At 35.8% G+C, this 24126-nt stretch overlaps 1 protein-coding gene across 4 annotated transcripts in view; it reads right to left on the minus strand.

The window, feature by feature from the left end:
* Window positions 1-5603: 5603 nt before the first annotated feature.
* LOC109416489 (heterogeneous nuclear ribonucleoprotein K) overlaps window positions 5604-24126 on the minus strand; it is a 65331-nt gene continuing 46808 nt past the window's right edge. For 3 of the 4 annotated variants that reach the window (XM_019690564.3, XM_029873063.2, XM_019690563.3), the window contains exons 7-10: window positions 7523-7893; window positions 7182-7455; window positions 6759-6928; window positions 5604-6157 (exon numbers count right to left, since the gene is read on the minus strand). In XM_019690564.3, the coding sequence (XP_019546109.1) occupies window positions 6091-6157; window positions 6759-6928; window positions 7182-7455; window positions 7523-7893 (882 nt within the window). In that variant the 3' untranslated portion in view covers window positions 5604-6090. Of the gene's footprint in view, window positions 6158-6754; window positions 6929-7181; window positions 7456-7522; window positions 7894-24126 lie in introns of those variants that run through there. The other variant, XM_062851966.1, reaches the window with a different exon arrangement.

Genomic DNA, 24126 nt, shown 5'->3' on the forward strand with positions numbered 1-24126 from the left:
AATATGCTGCCAGAAATGCTAGAATAGATCATTTCAGAATCTCTTCGAAATTTGAATAAAGTACGTAGAAAGTTATGGTGGGATATGTTGTCGGCTAAAGTCTACGGTCCAAAAATGTCAAAATGTTGTTTGAATAAAAGTTTCCGTGGGAGAAGGAGGGTCTGATATGGCTAAAACAAGTCGTTTATGAACAACCTCTTACTTGGAAACTTTTATGTACTACCATCTTTGGGGATAACAAGAAAACATTTTTTTTAGTTGCCGCTGTGGTCAACATTTTCAAAACGTTTATTATTGCTCTTGGTTTGCAACACCAAGAAATAAAATGCGCCACAAGCCGGCCTTTAGAAATATTCTTCTTCATATCTGGAATAATCCCGGGAACTATCCATGTCCAGTGAATACGCAGCAGCATGCCTGGTTCAGATGAGTTGGTTTCTATGGTACACATCTATAATAGTTTTTAAACCATTCCCCAAAAGCAGATCCTAAAACGACAAGAATTTTATGATCAAAAAATAAAAGATTGAGTGGAAATTCAACTAAAAACCATTATCTTAGTTGTTGTTTGTTGATTAAACGGGAGTTGGGGTTCCACGAAATGACAGACTATAAAGCAAAGATGAGTTGATCCTTTTAAGCACCAACAGTGTTGGCAGAATAAATGGTTTTCAGTAGTTGTGCGGAGATATCAAACTTTGAACATTAATAGCTTTTTTCAAAGCCATTCTAGCATCTTACTCTCTTCGGCAAAGTTTATCAGTATCTCCTGGGCTATACTTTAACATCGTGAGTTATATAGTTCCAGACAAATACGAGAATCTAACGAGGAATATGCAAAAAAGTGTGTTTTCCCATATAAAATTCCATACAAATTTCAAACGCAATGCGGAATGCGGGGACGCAACCAATCGCGCCCAAATTTTGCACAGTAGTTTGGGACCATAAAAGGCGTCGAAAAAACTTTGTTCCGAAAAAATGACCATGTTGACCCGGTCTTATTAAGTATCCAATTCATATGCCTTTAGCTACCGTACTTACCAAAAATGGAACAATCGCTGTTTGTAGCGTTCCACGGCTTCTAGTAAGACCTACGTCTGAATAACCGTTTCGCTCACCCTTGGCTCACCTTTCACATAATGTAAAAAACACTATTTTCTATTAAAAAACTCACGAAAAAACATCAGTTTAGATTATTTCCTGCAATGGCGGTTGGCAAGTCGAATATTTTAAGTCCTTAGTGTAACATAAGGGTATCGATATCCTTTAGATTCAATATCCACTTATCCGCGAGCGGTAATGGCGGCGGCGGGCATATCCAACCGGTTTGGATTTTGACGTTTCTTGGGGGAAAGTCAAAACAGTTTCCTTCTCCTCCTCACACCTTCACCGACCGTTCGGTAGCGCCAACCGATTGCGATCCCCAAGAAATGTTAAAATGCATATCGGTTATTTGTGCCCGCCGTCGCCATTACCGCTCGCGGATAAGTGGATTCTCTTGAAGAGTACCATAGGAAATGGAAGGTGAAAACTAATCCTACCAAGTTACAGGCCATTTTCTTCACGCGTCGGCGGAGCCCAAGATACCTACCACAGGCTCAAGTTTCTTGCGGCGGAGTTGACATACCGTGGACACCAACCGTTGGTTACCTCGGTATGACCCTGGATCAGAAGCTGAACTTCGGTTGTCATGACGTGACAAACAGCATTCGAAAATGTGACCTACTCACAAAATCGCATCCCGCTATCAAGGTGCTCCTATATAAAACCGTTTTTAGGCCGACGGTGGCGTATGGTTCCCTGCATAGTTCGACTGCGCGCAAAGTCGCCGAAACAAAGTTCAAATCAAAAGCAGAACCGTACACGGAACCACCAAACTACCCAAAATTGAGTTCTTTTGACGCAATCCCATAGTTCCGCCCAATAAGCGAAATTTGAGTAAATCGATTAAACTCACACTAGCGACTAGGTAAATTGCCTTCACCTCCAGCAAAAACATTAACTTAAGAGTAGGTAAATTCCAGGGGGCCATCAAAAGGCAAAATCACCGTAGCTCACAACAAAAACACGTTCAAAATTGTTTGTGCTGAAAATTGATGCATTACACAATTTCTTACTGATTTATTTGCTATCTTCGCGTTGTCGTGTAATTTCGAACGATTGCACGCCAAAATTTTGGTAACCTTTTGCTAGTTTTACACGTTTTACTTAAGTAATAACTTATGGTAATGACTAATTCGCATAAGTCGTACACATCCCAGATCTGTCAGAGTGCCCAAAAGTGTCAATTTCCCAAACATGTCAAATTCATGTGGACTACGGCACATCTATTCGTGGTTGACGTCCGCGCTGCCCCGCTGGTAAATTCAACCCAAGACCGCCCCCCCCCCCTCATTCAACACAAATTTGAGTAAACCTGCATTTACCCAAAATTGGCTTATCGGGCTCAAGGACCACCTTTGGATAGATGCATCTCTGTTTGTTTTTGACATCATCGGTGAGGGAAAGAGGGAAAACAACCTAATTTTGGGTAACTAGTTTATTCGATATACTCAGCTTTGAGTAAAATCGACCCAAAAATTAGGTAGTTTGATTTCTCCGTGTATACTGAAAATGATGCTGGACCTGGACCTGAGTCCGTTCCACCCGACCGACGAGGTGCACAGGCTTGCTGGTGTTGAACGAATCGACGACTGGTTCCAGAGACTAGTTCCCAAATTCCTGCTAAGCTGCTCGACCTCTGTAAATCCTCTTTTACAAGAGTTGGCCGCATAGTTTTTGTAGTACTGTGATATTAGTTTTTAAGTTTCCTTTTCTATCCCGTTTTTCTGTAGTTATTTCGAAGGTTTTTGTTTGTATTTTCCTTCCATGTTCATTTGTAGTTGGTTCGTTATAAATACTAAATGTAGTCTTGTTTATATAATCGATGTAAGGAATTCCGTATCAAAGAACTTCATGTACAAAAATGTATTGGATAAATCTACGAAATAAACAATAATAATAATAATAAGATTACATATTTAACAAACTTTCATTTGATTCGTACCACTTATAAATAACTGTAAGCTGGCTTCGTGACTTAGCTGAAATACCGAAATATTTTGGAGTTGCGATTTCGAATCTTACCAGAACGGATTGTTTTTGTGTTCAACACTGTGAAATTGATCAGATTTTTTTTTTGTTTGATTTCTTAATAAATTTAACGAGTTATTTCAAATAATTGTTCAAAAACTTTGATTCGTCTTAAAGTACTCCGCGGGCTGCATCTTAAGGCTTGAGGGCCGCATGCGGCCCGCGGGCCGCAGGATGAGCACCACTGCTCTAAGGTGTCGGCCAGAGAGGACGCGTCACGCGGCGCGACGCGGAAATTTGCACGCAAAGGAATAACAATCAATAGTATAGTTTATTGCATTGCTAACTGGACTGCGTCAGAGTGCGGAATCTTAAATAAAAATGCGATATTGCATCAAATCGTCCCGGTGTCTTCATGAGCTAATGAATAAGTGCGGTGAAGACACCGAAACGATCTGATACCAAATCGCACTTTTATTTGAGATTCCGCACTTCCTCGTCGCACTTTTAATTGCGCAATGCGCAATAAGGTGCTGTTAAATCGTATGAGAAATCCGCGTAGCGTCGCGTGACGCGTCCACTCTGGCCGTACCCTAAGAATCATTAACACAAAAAGCAATTTACACGGAAAAAATACACGGTAATGAATATTATTGTGGATTTACCGACTACTTGTATTCTACCGGTCGCTTCAGTATGACCTCCAACGTAGCCGTTTTATAAAAAGAGTAACTTAAAAATAATTTTAAACATTTTCATTGTATGCGCTATTGCTCGTTACCACTAGCTACTCAGCGACATTCATTTTTGGACAATCAAGTTGATTTTTATATGAAAACGGCTACTTTGTAACAGCTACTTAAGTAACCGGTAGAATACAAGTAGCCGGTAAATCCACAATACCAAAGAAAACCATTAAATTATGTGTGTCTAGTCCGGTACCCAATAATATTCATTACCGTGTATTTTTTTCCACACAAAAAGCAATTTACACGGAAATGTTTAAAATTATTTTTAAGTTACTCTTTTTATAAAACGGCTACGTTGGAGGTCATACTGAAGCGACCGGTAGAATACAAGTAGTCGGTAAATCCACAATACAACGAGGTCTTGAAATAAGTATACACTAAATTCTGTTTTTACGCGATTTTTTGTTCCGCGTAAAAAAAATCGTGTAAAAAAAGTTTTCAAAACATTTTTTATCGGATCATCCTGAAATTTTGACAGGATATCAAGGATGATAAGAGAGATTTCTGGTAGAAATTTGGGCCCCTTCGGAAGTAAATAGCGACCAGGAGAGAAGAATCTTTCCGAAAGCACATCGCGTAATTTCGAGAAAATCGTGTAAAATAAAACCGCGTAAAAAAAGTTCGTGTAAAAAAAGAATTTAGTGTATGGTGATCAGGGTACGAAAAACGGATCACGCCGAAAAACAAACGCTTTGTCCTAAACGGTGTATGTCGGTAACAAAGGCGCTCCGCAACAAGCGCATGTCAGGCGATTTACGCGGCCGCGTAAATGAAAACTTCATACTCATTTTTTTTAATCGTTTTTTTTTGCATGATTCATCGAGAAATGGTGTGACTTTTTTACGAGGTTTTTCGAATTTTGAACTGTTTTTTTTTTTGCGCGGTACGTATCCCCCGAGTAAAAAACCCGACTGTACGTTTGTTTGTGGTAGAAACTACAAAAATGAATTTCGGATAAGACACAAAAACATAATTTATGTTTATTTTTTTTTTCATTGAACTCAAGGCGTAAACTTTTATTTTTCAGTTTCATGATCACCCCCATTTTACAATACCGTAACATTTTACTTTTTGTTTCAATTAAAACGGGCTACTTATAATACCTGCCAGATGTTAATGCATGATTTGAACACATATAGTATTCAGATAGTTACTCCTATATTTCCCGTGTTTGTCCTTTGGTACTTTTACGCAACGCACGTGAGGGTGCTTCCCGAGCAAAGTCCAACATCAAAATTACAGAATATCGAAAACATGATTTGTACTCAGCAACAAATTGATATCACAATTTGATAGCAGTTTATCTTTAAATATGATTTCAAATTTTGTTTTCGGTTTGCTGTCGTTTTAAATTATTATGAATATTTAGTGTTAAAATATTCTCAAATCTTTGAAAGTAATTCTAGGGTATATCATTAGTGCAATTAAATTATTGCATTTATAAATTGATATCAACCCAAAAAACTCTACATTTAACGAATTTCATTTTTCTTACGCTGATAACAAAAACAGTTATCAATTTGTTATCATCGATAGCAGGAATTGTTTTAAATTTGCTGTCACAGGGACATTTTTCTGCTCTCATTTTTGATGTTTTAACCGTTAAAACGACCAAAATTAGTTTTCAATTTGCTATAAAACTTTGCTCGGGTTGTGTGTCCGATAGATTTTTTTTTAATTTGTACTGCACAAATGTGGTTGCACTAACATATACTTTGCTTAAGACATTTGTATTACAAATAGTGTAACTTATACATTCACACACACGACTGGCCATCATGAAACGGGGTATTATCAGTAGTTTTTATTAGAAATATTCAACTTTGTGTTGCCAAAAGGATGTATAAAACAGGATAAAATAATACAATACTTTTGTCTCTTCTGCAAACGAATCAGTTATGTAGGTATAAAAGTTGATACATATTCTTAAAAAGAAAAGTGGATTGTTTGCTATTGTTACGGCTAAAAGGTCTACAAACTGATTTTAGAATGACATTATACACGTATGTTGTAGCTCAACTATTTCTTGGATTCGTTTCTGAGCCGGTGGCTGTTACTTGGTCACATACAGTGGTGACTAGAATCTAATAACATCACCATGAATCTTAACACTGTGGTAAATCGACACTCAGGAATTCAATCTGATTTAGGTTGGAAACACATGTTGATGTATATTGATGATTCACCACTGTATCTATGCACTTACATCTAAACATGTGTCTTATACAGACTAAATGGGTAAAGTATGCGTAGATCAAATGAAATGCATTCAGTTACGGTTGAATCCACCGCCTCCGTTGCCGCCACCGCCGCCTGCGGCAAGATTTTCACGCACACTGGAATAGACAAAGGAAAAAATAAAATAAGGTACCGAACTATACAAATATGTCCGTTTGCTGCATACAAGATTTTTTTTTCAGCACAGTAAACAGAATACCGAGACTCCAATAACTGTTAGGTAAGTTATACTTGGTTTCGATGGTCTACTTATTTGGAATTCTCGAGAATCTGTTTACCGAAATTGAATCCAGACTTTAGCATAATGTTTCTGTATTCTGCTCCATTCTATACTGCCACTAATAATCGTTTATGTTACTTGAAGAAAGCAGCAAACTTTGTAGAAAGACTTGAGATTTATTGTTATTATCGTAAGCAAAACAACAAAATCACTAGTCTTCCATACAAAATGTTGCAATGAGTTGTTAATCATAGCAATGGTATTAGTACATGATTCATTATGGTGAGGGTGAATTGAGAATAATCGTTGTTGATCATACCACTTCATATACGCATGATAATGATTGAGCTTCTATGTTATGTATTACTAAATTAGTTAGGTAAAGTCATGCCCAGTTAATATGAAGTTCCCAATTTTGTGCGGATTGTGCGCAAAGGTAAAAACATTCGCAGTACACCGTTATACATTAATTAGCTTACCTTTGTTGCAACATGTATTGGGCAGCTTGTATTTCCTTTTGTGATCCTGTAATCGTGATGATACGATCTGTTGATCCAGGCAAAGCTTCGTCAATTTGGATAAAAGCGTTCGATTCGTTTCGGATTCTGCGAATTCGGCCACCTCCCTTTCCAATGATTGCACCAGCCAACTGAAAGATCAAAAAATCGTTAAGGTAAATGATCTTCGAATCGAATCGTGCTACTGTTTCCAAATGTGATTCCCTCAATTAGCTGTTTTCCGATTATAGCATTCAATGTGAGAACCACTTGTAAAATAAGTTAAAATAACTAATGATATATACGTGAAAAAAAAAACAATTCGGATCAACAATATTCTGGGAATCAACATTCGGGGAAACTAATAAACCATTGAATAATATTGTATATTCTTTTTTTACTTACATCTTTAGGAATTGTAACTTGGGTAGATGTTCTGTTATCCATAGTTGGAGCTTGTCCTCCAAAACTACCCATGCTTCCATTACCCATGTTGCCCATATTGCCCATATTTCCCATGTTGCCCATATTAGGCATATTGCCCATGTTTCCTCCGGATCCTCCCAAGTTCATTGCTCCCATACCACCCATTCCGAGGCCACCGCCTCCACCAAAGGCGTTACCTCCCATTTGTTGACCATTGACGTTGGGCGCCCACGGATTTATGAATTCTCGTTCTCTGCAAAAGATTCGTTTTGTGTTAGTAGTTATACATCAAACATCAGTATCATGATCTATTTATTCACCTCATGCCGCCGCGATTGCGATCGTTTCCACGATCGTATCCACGTCCTCCGCGACCTCGATCGTCGAACCTATCGCGACGATCGAATCCACCCGCATTGCCACCGGAGTTTTCGCCAGCATTTCGTCCGTTGCGGAAGTTTCCACCGCCACCTCCTCCAATTCCGTATCCACCGTATTCATCGGCGTACATATCATCGTAGTTGTGAGGATCGTAATTATGAACTGGGCCCTTGATTGGCGTTCCCTGGATCAGTCCGATGATATCGTTCAAAGCCGTCAAGCATTGGTCTTCAGTTCCAATCACTTGCGCGATACGATCAGTGCTCTGTGGAGCAATGTTGGAGAAAATCTTCAGCCTGCAGCCAATTTGCTGTAAATAAATAATATACTGACGCTTGTAATATGTTCGCTATTTATTAAGTTTTTGAATAATAACAAAAGCTGGGTATTTTATTTCGAAGCTTCCGAAAACGCCGCTCGTGACAAATTAAAGCTTATCAAGCGTATTCAATCACTGATTTGGCGATAAGAACACAATTTAGATGAAATAAGGAACTGTTCAACTTACAGGGCTGTTAGGGAAGCGTCGGTTCAGAAATCTCAACATCCGCGCAAAGCCATTTGAAATATACACTGCGGTGACCAAATCCGCGATAGTTCAATACCTATTATTTTGATAAATCAAATTTAGGGGAAATTATGTATTTTCGACAGGTTTATTCGCGTCACCTGTTAAACTCAGAGTTGGCCTCAAATCCTTACCACCCAAGCTGAATTATATGACCAAGTTTCAAGCAACGAGCCCCCGATAACTCTAAGATTTTCAGCAATCGACTGAAGTTTCTGATAAGGAATTCCGTCAATTGATGACGTTTTGAAACTTTTTAATAATGAATAAAGAGAACCTGGCAGATATTTTTAAAAATAATTTTCACTAGAAACCTTTTATGATTAATATTCTATCCAGAGGATTCCAAAGTATCTTCCAGAGGATTTTACAAGAATGTCATCAGAAAGTTCAAGATATGAGCGAAAAAAAAAATTGATTATTAGGTAATGGCATATTTTTTTAATCGATTCTGCAAAATTTGACTACAAAACTCCACCAAATATTTCTCAAAAACATACTTAGTGAACTTTCTTTGCAAAATTCCACAAAACCCTACCCCTACAAGCTGCAATTACTACCCAACTATTTCAGAAACTTAGCCACGATCCAGTGATTTTTCGATTCTCTGCAATTGCTCCTGAAGTTTCGTTAAAGCACACGTCCGGAAATTCAGCCAAAAAATGATCTCAGAGTTGTGACAGAAATGACTTTCACAATGGAATCAGCAGATGAACTAAAATGTTTTTACAAATTGGTGGTGCAGTAGGGTGGGGCGGGGCAAGATGGATCACCATAACTTTGTAAATACAAATCATATTTGTTTGTATTCGTCCGTTACTCTTTAACACACTAGTTAGCTATGCTAAAAGTCGATAAAAAGTTCATGAAATACAAAATATGATGTTTAACAAGCAGTTTTAAAAAGTGATCGATTTTGCACCGTGAAAAAAGTGCGGGCAAGATGGGTCACTTTTTAAGTAATTCAAATTTTCTCAACGAAAAACGTCAAAATATAAGATTTGTTCCGCATTCATATATGCTCCATATCCATACTGATTAAACAAGAGCTACTAGTAAATATTTTATAAATTTATTTTGAATACAAAAAAAAAAATACGATTTGAGTGTTTCAAAGGTAACTTGAAAATCGATTTTTTCACTAAAAAAATATCATAATTTTTATTATAATTTTAAGCGTTCATTCCGCTTGATTGAAGTCGTTTATGAGATAGTCTTGTAATAAAAATAAATAACTTTTGAATGCTCCAAAAATACGTTCAAATTTAAAGGTGACCCATCTTGCCCCGCGGCCGTTTATATGGAGATTATATAGAATGTATCGCATAAGAAAAATGGTCAAAAACCATTTTATTTTTTATTTCCAATTAGAGTGAATAATTTTTCAACCAATGACCCAAAACTTTTGTATATTCATGCTGGTCATCTAACAAAATTATTAACATAATCAAAACATGAGTAATGCGCCCGAAAATAGCACTGACCTATCTTGCCCCGCCCCACCCTACATTACAAACTCATTTAGCTACCCGGGCTATTGTTACTTAAGGTCAATATTTCATAACTTTGACTTCAAAACGTATTTTCTTTTTTTATCGTTTTGAGTTTTACGTCTAAACATTTGAGGGGTTATACTGCCGTGAATCGCAAGTCAGTCTCATCTGCATTTTGAACAAAAAATAGTTAATGGCCGTTTTCGACCTTTCTTGGGATGATCTTTCAGCTGCGTGAATAAAAATATATAGTTCAGTAAAATTAATAAACAACACCAAGTCAGATTGAGACGTAATCGCAAGTCAGTTCCGTTACGAACTGGTGTACCCTGCAGTACAAAACTTAACACTGTTTTAGCCAGTTTTATATTTTTCACCGTTACGTTTCCACATTTGAAATAATGTGTGAAAGTTTCATAATGATCGCTGAAGATTTCAATTCATGACGAAATCGAATTTGAAAACTTCAGAGTCCATTTTCTCAATGCCTACTTTTTGCAGATGGGACTGACTTTCGATTCATGGCAGTATATATGTTGAGGTGCGTGAAAATAAGACAGAATTTGCATATTTGTAAAAGTGTGTACCGTGAGGCCATTCACCGCTCGTTCCATACGATTTGAACATAAATCATATGGAACGAGCGGCGAATGGCGACCTCATAGTAATCATATTTTTTTTAATTCGTTTAACGTCATTTGTAAAATGTAGGAATTGAAAAAAAAAAAACATTTGAAGTTTAAAAATGTGTTTCCGTGCAAAACTTTGAAAATAGCTTGAAAAATGTTTTGATTATCTCGTACAACATTAAGGACAAATAGTGTAGAATAAGCTTTTAGTTAAAATACACATTAATAAAAACAAAAAAAAAATAAAACTTCATCAAAACTTCAGACGCACAAATCTCAAGAAGCAAGCTTTATACAATTGCGCATTTCATTATTCTGTTCTTGCTCACTTGTAATAAGCTTGAAATAAGAAGCTCGAATGCGCTGGTTTTGTTTACGAAGAGATTTGTGAGTAGGTGCCAAAATCGGCCATTGTGGCGGCCATTTCGGGATTCTAACAAGTCTGTCCTTAACCCTCTAATACCCAAATTTTTTTATTTCGATCCAAATATTATTTGCAAATATCATTTTTCGTCATCTAAAATCTTTTTAAACATGTTTTGGAAGATGGTTCTTTTTAATTCTCGATTTTGTAAATTTTGGTTTTTGATTTTTTTTAATTTTATTTTTTTATTTTTTGTTCGGGACGAACTGTCATTTTATCGCAATGAGCCATTTTACGAGACGTTTCGGATCAGCTGATCGCTCATTTCATGAATGAAAATTTGACAGGAAGTTGCGCCCAAGCCCGTGAGTGTTAGTATCAATATCAACACTGTTGTCGTTTCGTAAAATAAACTATAAAATCACGTTGAAGGCTTGTTCACAAATGCCATAACGCTGGAGGGGGTGGGTGGGTATCCGCCATGATGTTACAGCCCGAACAAAAATTTTTCTCTCCATACAAATAGTGTTACGAAGGAATGGGTGGGTGTCAAAAAAAAAAACATTTTATGAAATTTGTGAATGAACCCTTATACTCAGAAAAATGAGCTCTTTCGATTAGGATATAGAAAATAGCAATAAACACTAAACAACCCAATTGTTGCGATTAAATACAAAAGAAGCAATAACATCTGAAATAATTGAATTAGTTAATTATAGATTTTTGCGGCTTAACCAGCCGAATGGAAGTTTTACTTAATTCCATAAGCTAGACTTTAGAAATACTGGCATGAGTATAAAATGGACTAATTGAGGTGAGATTTGCGAAAAACTTACTCGTCCGCTCGGTAAGACTCGAACTCACGACTCCTACTCACTAGGCAGACGCGTTGCCACTACGCTACGAGAAGACTCGATGACTCGTGACTAACCTGAATTCAAGTTCAACTCGAATTCTGAGGTTATCTTTTTCACAAACTGCACCCCTTTCGGATGGATTAGATGTACAAGAAAAATATAAAAAATGCTCAAACTACACCCCGTCCAAAGGCGGGGTTGCTTGAGGGTTAAATGTGTCTGCATGAGAACATGAAAAATTAGTACCTATCACCGAAATTATAACAATATCTGCATTTTTTGTTGAAATAGGTTGAAAACTGTCTCCGCAATTGTGGTCACCGCATCGACGTTTACGAAAAAAAAAACATGATTTCGAGATAATAGCGTTCTAAGTTTTATGTATACACTGCACGCCCGTAAGAGAGCGAGGCGCAAAACACTATATATTTGCTTTTACTGCTTGAATCTCTATGAAAATTTGATACAGCATTCTTAACCCTCTGCTCTACTTCCCATGGTTGATCTAGAGCATCATCGATTTTCGACGAACTCAAGACAAATGAAATTAGATGAATATGAAGAAATACTTTGTAGAATATGACTGCAACTTAATAACCTTATGAGGCTACTCATTTCAATAGTGGAACTATCGATGAACAATCAAAAAAAGTTTTTGATTGATTTCAAAACATTTAGCCAATTTGCAATAACTTTTGTTGTTTTTTTTCGGAAACGCTTTTTTGGCGTAGAAATAGTCACTTAAAGAAGGAAGGGGTTAAGAACCCATAGTTTATGATAAATAAAAAAAACCTGCCGGCCTCAATTTATGTAATCCCTCAATGTAAGGGCATTTAAAAAAAAATCCGCAGAATCCCGCCGCTGAGTTGTAGAAAAACACGCGTAAAATCCGAAACGCAAAAAAAAACGCAAAATCCACGGCAGCTGTAACAGCCCTGTACTTATGATATCATGATACCTGGACCGACCGAAAATCGAATCCGTCACTCTCAGCATGAAGATGCATGATTTGTTCCAGTGGGGACGTTACGCCAAGAAGAACTTATCTTAGCAATGCGTTTGTTTTAATTTCATGTTTCACTATTATCTTCTAATAAAAGATAAAAATAAAATAAAATTATAAAAAAACTGAATAATTATGCTGTAATTCAACACTTTTGCAACTTACGTAAACATGAATAAATAAGCGACAGAAAAGCACACGCACTGAAACATCTTCAATGTTAAAGTAGAATCTAAATTTCCACGCGCGCTATGAACGTGTACAAACTTCTACTTTTTCGAAAACAAAGCAACAAGAACCGCGCTTTTTATTTATATTTTATTTCCTTCGTCCGTAAGAGAATCATACCCGAAAACAAAAAGAAGACATTGAATGACTCGAAGGATGAAAGCTGCAGCTTTCCTTTCCATTAAAAAGAGGTTGATAGCGGAGCAGATGATGCGAGTTGGAGAGGTGAAAAAAGAACGGAAAGAAGAATTTACGAACGGGCAAGAAGATAAACGAGCATATGTTTCAGTTTATTTTAATGATTATTGCTTCTCGTTTTGAGTCTGTGGCTTTTGAGGAATTTACGTGCGTTCAGCTTCACTCACCGACAGATCTTCGCAGGAAAAGTCATACAGCAGCATGCACATGCCCTTTTCTTATACAGTCTTATACGTATACATGTACACACATCCTGTCCCGTTGTGCTTCAGACAGGCTATGGAACGAGTATGTGAATACTAGAGGAAGAAGCAAGGTAACGGAGCAAACCGAGCGAAGAAATAATTATCGAAAGCAGTCAGCCACTATAAAGGATACAAGCAATATAAAAAAAGAACCACGAAGCAAAGAAGACTTCCACATATTGTTGGGATCGCACAAGACAGCAAAGAGGAATATGAAGCTGGTTTTACGGAACTCAAACGGCAGCTGATAGCTTTTGTTTCGATGGCGACAAATAGACTTTCGAAACGTAAAAAAAAATGTCGAATGCTTCCGCTTCAACAAGATGCCTCATCGTATTACAATTTACGGCATAATCAATATAAAAAATGACGTCACAATATTTTTCATAGACAGGAATTGTGAAAAAGACAATTTTGATATATCACATTGAACGAAAGTTGAACACTTTTCATGAAATTGTCAAGCTAATGATAAGGGGAATGTAAATGACACTAAATTATCGAATTTGAAAGTTACTTTTAAAAATATAAATTACCTGTAGAATATCGGATCCATTGTCAGCGTGAATTTTCCTTCACATCGGAAAATTCGATTTTCTTTGTTCCCAAAGAAGAACTTTCACTACTTATCCAATCAATTATTAAGTATTATTTCGCTGGGTATTGGTTCACTAGGTGCTACTATTCGTAATGGATTTATTTTGCATTTTGTAGCATGCAATATTGCTACAATTGTGTATAAGTCTTGTGTCATCGTTACAGGATATTTCCTTAGAAAATCTTCACTTCTGCTCCTTTGTAGTAATAATTATAATCCATAAGATCGAGGAGAGCCCTTTTAGGATTTAACACTATGTAACAAGGATCAAAGCCACACGAAAACTGAATATGGAAAAAGGTGTACGGCATGACGAAAGCGGGTGCGCAGGCTCGAAATGTGCTTGCTCTTACACTCCCTGTCTCTGTAGACTTCCTTTACACACCACTATAGTACGAAAAGTATGGAACAATCATTCAGTCCCTCTTTTTGGACAAGAAGTGAGAGCCAACGAGAAAATGCCATTGAAACCAATACACTCTCAAACAAGACTAGTCGATATCCTTTATACTTTTCTTAAACGAAACAAAAAAAAAATCGCAAGTTTTTTACAGCTAATTTTTTGTGAAATTTTTTTGATTTACTCAGATGTCAACAACTTTTTATACATGTATCAAATCTAAGCCGTAAGTTACCTAGGTCCGTAGGTCGACGTCACACCTGAAAAATATAAACCTACAAAATTTCATCATCCTATTTTTAAAAGAAAATTTCATGATTTTATCAAACGTCATTTTTTTGAGCTTCGTGCATTTAAAAAAAAAATTGACGCCAATACGAATATTTTTTTTTATATTTGTGCAACCTACCTGCATGATTTTTGACATATCACACATTGTGCCAATGTATACGCATATTACATTTGGCAATTTGGCAATTTTGCATGTAATATATTTGTAATAGTGTGACTAAAAAATGCCAAACAATAAAAAAAAATGGTGAAAAATGGGTTTACAGAAAATGTTAAATCGAACATAGTTATTATTTCAGTACAGTCGGGGTTTTTCACCGGGCTAATTCGTGAACTCAGTTCAAAATCCGCAAAACCACTAAAACAGTATCACAATTTTTTGACGAATCATGCAAAAATAAGACGATGAAAAAAATGTACGGAGTTTTCATTTATGCGGCCGCGTAAATAGAAACTGCGTGAAAAATAAATGACTGTAGCATCTCTCAACAGAGTTTGCTTCTCAGGCACCATACCAGTTCCTCGTTAACATAAAAATCTAAAAAAATATTTGAATGTAATAGAACACGATCGGTGAAGTACTAGATTTGAAATTTGATGCTGTTTGAGCAAAACATTGGAAAACTGTAGTGTTCAATGACAAGAAATAGCCAAAACAACACAGTTTTCTAAAGTTTTGATCAAACCGCATCAAATTGGGCAAGGAATCATAATACCCACGCTTTTTGCACGATTTCCTAGCAAAAACGGAGAATTCACCTTCTCACCATACAACAATAAGACAGATCGGTGAAGTACTAGATTTGTAGTAATGAGCTGAATTTTAGTATGGTGAGAAGGTAAATTTTTCGTTTCTGCACTGAAATGGTGCAAAAAGCGTGGGTATTATGGTTCCTTGCCTAATTTGATGCTGTTTTAGCAAAACTTTGGGCAACAGTGTTGTTGTTTTCTCCATTTCTTGCAACATAAACAACATAGTTATCAAAAGTTTTGCTCAAACAGCATCAAATTAGGCAACGAATCATAATACCCACGCTTTTTGTACCATTTCATTGCAGAAACAGAGAATTGACCTTCTCACCTCACCATACTAAAATTCAGCTCATTACTACAAATCTAGTACTACACCGAACGTGCCCCATTCAGCTCATTACTACAAATCTAGTACTTCACCGATCGTGTCCTATTGCTTTTTTATTGTATTTATACTTGATATTCCCAGAATAAAATGTGCATCAAGAAAAGTGAAACCGAACCGTACATGAATCGATTTAATTTTGGGATCATCATCACAGGATGGTGTCATCGTTTTTGTATACGAACAATGCCAATATGATGATGAACAGATGCAACTGCATCGCCCATCATCAAGAGCCGGGTGTTTTCCTGATCAACGGATCGAAACGAAAGCAACACCAAATACCCACCACTATTCAATACTACAAGGATATCTACTTGGAAGATGTTTTTAACCAAAAGCATGACCACATGCACGAGCCAAACTCGTAAAAAAGTGCTACCTAGCAAACATGAGTCGATCAACTTTGTGGTTGACATAATTACTTGTTTCCCGGTATTCAGGACAAAATTTGTATAATTACAACATGCCTAACGAATAACTGTGCAGATCAGCGTTTGAACAACTGAATCCACCAGATGTTGCATGCGTGAAACCTGTACTTAATACTCAAGCAGACTATGCAACATAGCATGTAGAGTAACTGCTCTGTAAATATAAATACCGCAGACTACAGGGTATCAGTTTGAAAGTGATACACCATAATACCCAATAAAATTCACACATAACTAGTATGGTAAGTGGGGGCAGGATGGGTCACCTAAGAAATGGATCCCTATAACTTTCTGAATATAAATCGCATTTCTCTGTATTCTACCACGACTCTCAGATACACTAGTCAGCTATGATATAAGAGTATAAAAAGGTAATAAAGTTTGAAACCTGCTTCTTGACAAACAATTTTCAAAACATGACCCATCTTGCCCCACCTCATTTTAACGGGAGCAAGATGGGTCAGCTATAAGAAAACTCGATTTTCCTTCAACAAAAAATACTATATCTCCTAGTTTTTCTCTATACATCTAAGCTTCATAGACGTACAGATTACATGAAGAAAGTGTTGAAACATATCGGTAGATTATTCTCAGAACTAGAAGATTTTTGTTCGGGTAGCCATAAACGGACTTTGAAAACCTATATTTTTTTAAGGAAAATTTAAAAAATATGTTCTCAAATTTTCAGTGCTCTCATCGCTTTGATAATGTAGGTCACAAAATAGCCTTTCCATGAAAAATAAAACATTTTCAAAAACTATGCAAACATACCGAAAAATTAGGGTGACCCATCTTGCCCCGTCTACACAATACACGTAGTTATATGGAATGTATAGCATAAGGAGTATAACGAAAAAATATTTTGTTTTTTGCTGTGCGAGGAACGTATAGAATTTTCAAAACAATATACCGTGAGGTCGCCATTCACCGCTCATTTAACGGCATTTTCGTAAAGTATATGACATTAAAAATCGACGTTTGCAAATATTGCACTTTAATTTACGTTAACAACTCAAAAATTTTGTTGTTATTATAGAAAAAATATAAAACGATTGTAAAATATGTTTACAACCGAAAAAATAAAAATTCAAATGTGTTATCTCTTGGCTCCTATTACCGCTCATGCATCCATTCACCGCTCATAATGGATCCATTCACCGCTCACTGGATTATTTTTTCATGGAATCACAGAAACTATTCATTTATAAAAACAAAATACCTTTCATTTATCAAAGTATTGATGATTCATGACGTTCAGTTCATCCTGTTTTGTCAAAATGGAATCTTAAACGGGTTTTACCTGTTGGATATTTCTTCTGCTGTTTGCCCTGAACAGTTCCCATGTTGTCCTGCAGCGCAGTGTGAGAAATAATTTCTAAGAACGTGATTTCAGGTACACCCATATAAAAACATGATGAAATGAAAGTTTTTTGATGTGACAGCATGTTACATTCACTTTTGTTACGATACTTTACTAACATTTGATCATTTTTGTATGATTGACCCAAAATGAGCGGTGAATGGGGCATGAGCGGTGAATGGCGACCTCACGGTACCACTTTTTTGTGTATCCCCGTCGTTCATCTGGGAAAATTATTGAAAGATTCAAAACATATATTGTGCGATTGAAAACGGTACTGACCCATCTTGCCCCCTGACCCATCTTGCCCCCACATACCATACAAGTACACTGCCCCCACTGCATATCAGTTCCAATAAACGTTATATCACAGACAAAAAGACGTAACACCTTGAACGATTTTCATGGAAATCCATCGCCCAGTTCACACTACCTGGTGGAAAAGTTGCACAAATCACTGTGTTGTGCAATATCGTCAACAGAAGGCGCTAGTGTAAAACGTCAAACGCATAGAAAAACGATGCGCGCGTCTCTGGTTGTGAAAGCCACAACTATGAAAGTTTAAAATGATCGTTAAAAGCGTGGTCGAGGGAAATTTCGCAAGTGTTACGTCTGTTTGTCTGTGGTTATATTTTTTAGGTATATATTGAGTTGCTTAGTAATCTGTTAAAGTTTCGAGATGTCGAAATATTTTCCAAACAACTTTGATGATTTTTCCAATTTTTACATGGACACGAATTTTAAAACTTTAAATGCCTTTCATCAATTCCTACATTTACCAAATGGGACTGTTATGCGAGGGGGGGGGCAGTACAGTTATAGCACAATAATGAGTCAATTCCATTTGAATAGCATGCCCGAGCAGGGAATGAGAACAAACCTATAACAAATTGATAACTCATTTTGTTATTGATAACAAAATGAAATCAAAATAAGTTTTCTTTCCGAATGTTTTTATGTAATATCAAATTGAGATATCATTTTGTTATCATTTCAAAGACTCAATGATAACAAAATTTGATTTCAAAAATCCAAAAAAGGTTTAATATGCTTTATTAATATTAATTATATTCACAAAATATTTGTTAAATCTACCAGAGTATTTTACTTACATATTGACACAAAATTTATAATTTGCTGATTCTGGGTAATGGTGGTCATGCTATTGATTTAAATTGGCTTGAACTTTAGTAAGTCTTTTATTAAGGTGACTGGATATTATCGACAGGTTTGTTTTCTTCGTTATGAGGGGGTATTCATCGGTCAAGTTGCCTGAAACTTGGTTGTATAGCTTGGTTGGGAAAGATTTGAGGCCAACTTTGAATTCAACAGGTTTCAAAGGTTTCAAAAATGCTTTCCATGACGAAGCGAACAAAACTACCCAGAATACAAAAGTTCCCAGATATCAGTTATTTTAATCTAAACATATTGCCAAATATTTTTAAATTTTTAAATTTTATATTAAAGGCGGAATATACCAACCGAAGTAATTCACGGTCATTCTACTGTTGAAGGTCACATATTTTACCTTTATGAAGTATTCTCGCGCGAAAAAGGATTCATTGTAGCTCCGTATCAAAATGATGGATCTCGTAATGTTTGAAGTTTTGAAAATAACACAGATATTTATCATACATGAAAATAATGAATGCCATATTTCACTTATTGTGATGCCAAACGGCCATTTTACCAATCGACTATTATGCCATATAATGCCATTTGGCCATTATGCCAAAAGACTATGCCAAACGACATTATGCCATAACCGATAGAATTATTGTAGTAAAATATTTTCCGATCGAATGCCTTATTTTTTCAATGTCATCATTTTGCCCGGGTAACGAGGGAAAAAGCTGAGAAGCCGAATGCGACTCAATTCGTTGCTCGATGTCATTCAATTTGAGTCCCGATGCCTGTGGCTCTGGGATGTCGTGAACATCTCCCACATTTGTTTTGCTGCAGTGCATATAATCAGAAGGAAAAGCTGAAATATAATACCCTATACAAAAATATTAAGGGCAGTTGTCTTTGACTCCAAATTTACTTTTCTTTGTCACTTCAATGTCTATCATTAATCTTTTAGTTGAATCATGGTATAGTTATGCTGCATATCTATGAGGATATCATATCCGATTTCCATACAATTTTTCTTCGTTTAGGCTCCAAGTTAGAAATGACTGTTGATGAAATGTTAATGCTACAATCGTTAACACTACGGTATTAATAGGTGCCATATTCTGATGATATCGTATCAATCACGACATTCTTCTAAATTTAAAATAAAATTTAATTTAAATTTTTACTTTTTCATGTAAATTAATGCCTAATAAAATATCAAAATGAACACTAAATATGTTATTAATTTTTAGTTATTACCCTTTAGATTTGATAACTCCCTGAGAACTGCGTATGATATCAAGTTGTAAAATGTAGATAACAAAATGAGATATCAATTTGTTATCAATGAGAACTCATTCTGATTTCAATTAGATATTCCAGTACATTATTTTGTTATCATTTTTGTTATGTTAACACTTAAGTCATACAAAATGAAAACTCACTTTGTTATCAAAATTCGTGATATCTAAATAACTCAATTTGTTTTCAATTAGTTCTCATTCCCTGCTCGGGTGGTGACCCTAGCAGAGTCTGACAACAAAATGATAGCAAATCGAAAACTCGATTTGTATTCAACAGCAAATTGATATCACATTTTGATATCAGTTGGTCTTGACTAAATTTGATTTCAAACTTAGGTTTCGTTTTGCTGTCAATTCTAACTATTTTATAAAATAAATTTTTGAGTTATTTCATAACTTCCAGGAATATACCATAAGTGTAATTATCTTATGATATTTAGGATTTGATATCAATCGAAAAACCCCTGTATTTAACGATTTTTCCATTTTTTTTTGTACTGATAGCAAAAACAGTTATCAATTTGTTATCACCGATAGCAGGATTTGTTTTCAACTTGTTGTTACGGGAACATTTTTTGATGTTTTAACCGTTAAAACGACCAAAACGACAAAAACCTGAGTTATCATAATTTGCAATATCACAACATCAAAATTTGTTTTCAATTTGCTGTCAGATTTTGCTCGGGGAATCGACTGATTAATAATTGTGACCGAGTGACCCATAATTGTGCAATGACTGTAATTGTAGACCGTTCAATGGTTGGAATAACGTAAACAACTTGTGTTTTCACGTTTAGTTCAATTTCCAGATTATCTTCCAATATATTTTTTGTTGGTTGATTTTTTGAACACTTTGTTCTATTGTCCTGTTTGTATTTTGTGTTTTATACTTATAATTACTTATTAATGCACATTTAGATATAGGGTTTAATGCGAAGTATAAGCTCAATAAATGCAATCTCATTTTGGTTGCAAATTTTTAGGCTATTCCGGGCAAAGCCTTTTCAATTACAAATCTTTTACGAACACGGACATCACATTGTTGGGCTCAAGTATTGAAACCCGAAACGGGGTTAGTTTTCCTAAACAAAAACAAGCTATGAAAGCTGCAGCAATGACTGTCAACTAAAAGGCGAACTGCCAAATAAAATACAATTCCAGGATTGATCAATGGACCCAATCAAACCAATTAATGAAACCTCGTCATCTTGAGATAAGAATGTGTTCTCCATCTTGATAACAGGACACATTTATGTTTTGTGGTGTGTCAATTTGTGATGTTCCCAGAGCCGTAGCGTGGTCCCATGGCGCCCTTGGCAAGCATCCAGATTGGCGCCCCACAAAAATTGAACATTGTAAATTTTGCAAAAAAAACGTGGTCATTTATTTTCTTTGTTCAAAGTTTATTTAGTTGGATTTTTGCTCGGATTTTTGTGTTTCGTTTATTCTCTTAGAGTATTTTCCACTTAATGGAAATTCCGACATTCTCAAATAATCTTTTTTAGAAATTTTCTACGATTAATTCAGTTGGTTTTATCAGGATTTCCCATTATCTTTAGGAAAGGTTTGTTCTAAAGTTTAATTAAATTATTTCCCAGAAAACCTGTAAAAAAAATGTACAGCAAATATAAGACGAATTAAGGATTAAAAAAAATACCAGGAGGAAATCCTGAAGAAATTTCTATATGAGTTTTTGCTGAAATCCCTGGAAAAAATCCTGCTAGAATAACTAAAGGAATTTCTGCAGAAATATCCGGAGAAATACTTGATGAAAACCCGGCAGACATTTCAGCAAGAGTTTCAAATGATAATCATGGATAAATTCTTGCAGGAATTCCTGGAGCAGTTCCTGAAGATATGCCTGAAGGACTGCCTGTAAAAAATGGAGAGAACCATTGGAAGAGTTTCTAAATTCTAGAAGGAATCCCTCATCAAGTTTCCCCAAAAGGTTTTATGATGAAATTTCCAACGGAATCTATGAAAGGATTGCAAAAGAAACCTTTGGAGAAGTTTTGAATAAAATCAATGGCAGATTTTCTCACTGAATACCTGGGAAAATTTCTGAAAGAATTCCAAATTTATATTTTTTTGCAAAAATCTATGGGGATGGAAAGTTTTCTAGAGGAATTCTAGCAGAAATTTATGGAGCAATCTCTAATGAACATGGAACAATTTTAGAAGGAATAAATGGCAGATTTTCTAAGTGATTTCTTCTTTCTAAAGGAATCTGTAGAAGATTTTCTGAAGGATACTGGTTGAATTTCTAAAATAATCTATAGATGACTTTCTAAAAAAAAACCTGGAAGAATTCCTGAAGGAATTTTCAGAGGCATGTATGAAGGAAGAGCTGGAGGAGTTTCTATAGGAATCCATGGCAGATCATTAATCATAATCCGTAACCCTTAAAGATATTTTTGCAGGAATCTTAAAAAAAAACTGAAAGAAGTTTTGGAAAGTTTCTTAAGAAATTCGTTGAAGATTTTCCAGGATGAACCCAAGAAAAAATAGTGAAATAAATATTGAGAAATAGAAGTATCAACCCTTAGAAGAATTTTTGAAGGAATCTGTGTAAGAATTCCTAAAGGTATCCTTGAAGAAAAGAATTTCTGAAATATTTTTGAAAGAATATCTGTAGAAGTTTCTTCAGAAAACTATGGAAGATTATCCAATAAAATTCATAGAGAAAGATCCGGAGAAATCCTTTGAATAATTTCTGAAATAAAAATCCTGGATAACTTCCTGAAAGCCTCCCTGGAGGAATATCTAAGGAAATCCTTCGAGAATCCAGGAGAAATTCTTTGAGTTGATTAAATAAAAATAAAATCACACTGATAGTTTTTAGGCGAAAACAACTTGTAAGGTTTGTGCTAGATTTACAAGAGTTTTAAGCCAAAAGAAACATTTATGCTGTTTATAAACAATTGATAAACTGAAAAAAACATCATCAGAATATTTTACATTTCAAATACTTTTTGTCAACGCTGTAAAATGTTTCAATGAATGCGACGAATGACCTAGGAAGTAACCTCAACACATTCTCCAGTAAGAATGTTTAGGAATCATTAGAATGCAATTATCACTAAAATTTCGAAAGTTAATATGCTTTGCTTTGTCTTTGAAAAAAAAAAATAATTTCTCAACATCGTGGAATTCCAAATAATTTAGAAAAATCTACATTTTTGAGAAATCGGAAGAACACAAAAATAAAAGATCAGTCTTAGATACTTTGAACAGTGAAATTTTGATAACATTCATCCTGTTTGCTTTAAGCCTCAGGCCTTGTTGGCGCCCCTCTTAGGCTGACGCCCTTGGCGGGGGCCAACCTGGCCAACCGCACGCTACGGCTCTGGATGTTCCATATTTGTGCATTTGTAAGGTTCTGTGTTGTGTTATGGTACCTTTCGTAATAATTAATTTTCTTTTATTTTTGTAACATGGCACCCAACGTGAGGCCCTAGTATTTGTAGGGTTCTATGTTGTATTTTTGTAACGCCCATATCTAGCTGAAAATCAGAGGTGATCTCGGTTTCTAGTAGCAAGTCATACTAACGTAACATCCGTTTGTTTTTCGTAGTTTTATTTGTGTTGCATGTTCTATTCTAACTTGTCAATATTTTCGTAATTTAAACAGGCTCAGGCGCTATTTCTGTTGGCATACTTTCAGATCATTTCAGGCGACGATTAACTGCATCATCGAACGAACATCAAAATGCAGCCGTCTGTTAATAAAACCCGAGTAGAGGTCCCGATTAGGATTGGAATTTCTAGACCAAACACTAGATACCTATCTATAAGCAGCAAATGCTGCAAATAAAAGGTAATCTACCGAAAAAAATACCCATCCAGGATAGACAGAAGGATCCAAACAATGATTCTACATACGTCTTTCTGTGAATGGATTTGGCTACACCCGATTCTGGTTTTGCTCGGGTCTGGTTTTTGCTATAAGTCTGTCAATTTTCAACCGATTCTCATTAAATTTTGTGCACATGTAGGCACGATTAATACTATCGGTGTACAAAATTTCACGAGAATCGATTCAAAATTGACTGAGTTATAGCAAAATAACGACCCGTGCAAAAAAAGATTTAATGACTAATTAGCTGATTTTTTGTATGGTGAGATGGTGCATTCTCCGTTTTACAATGAAATGGTGCAAAAAGCACGGGTGATTCCTAGACTTATTTGATGCTGTTCGAGCAAAACTTGGGTAACTGTGTTGTATTTCCCATTTCTTTCGCAACAACACAGTTTTCCGAAGTTTTACTACAACAGCATCAAATTAGGCAAGAAATCACTGTTTTATTGCAGAAACGG

The sequence above is a fragment of the Aedes albopictus genome, chromosome 2, assembly GCF_035046485.1.
Source record: "Aedes albopictus strain Foshan chromosome 2, AalbF5, whole genome shotgun sequence".
In the NCBI taxonomy this organism is placed as follows: Eukaryota; Metazoa; Arthropoda; class Insecta; order Diptera; family Culicidae; genus Aedes; species Aedes albopictus.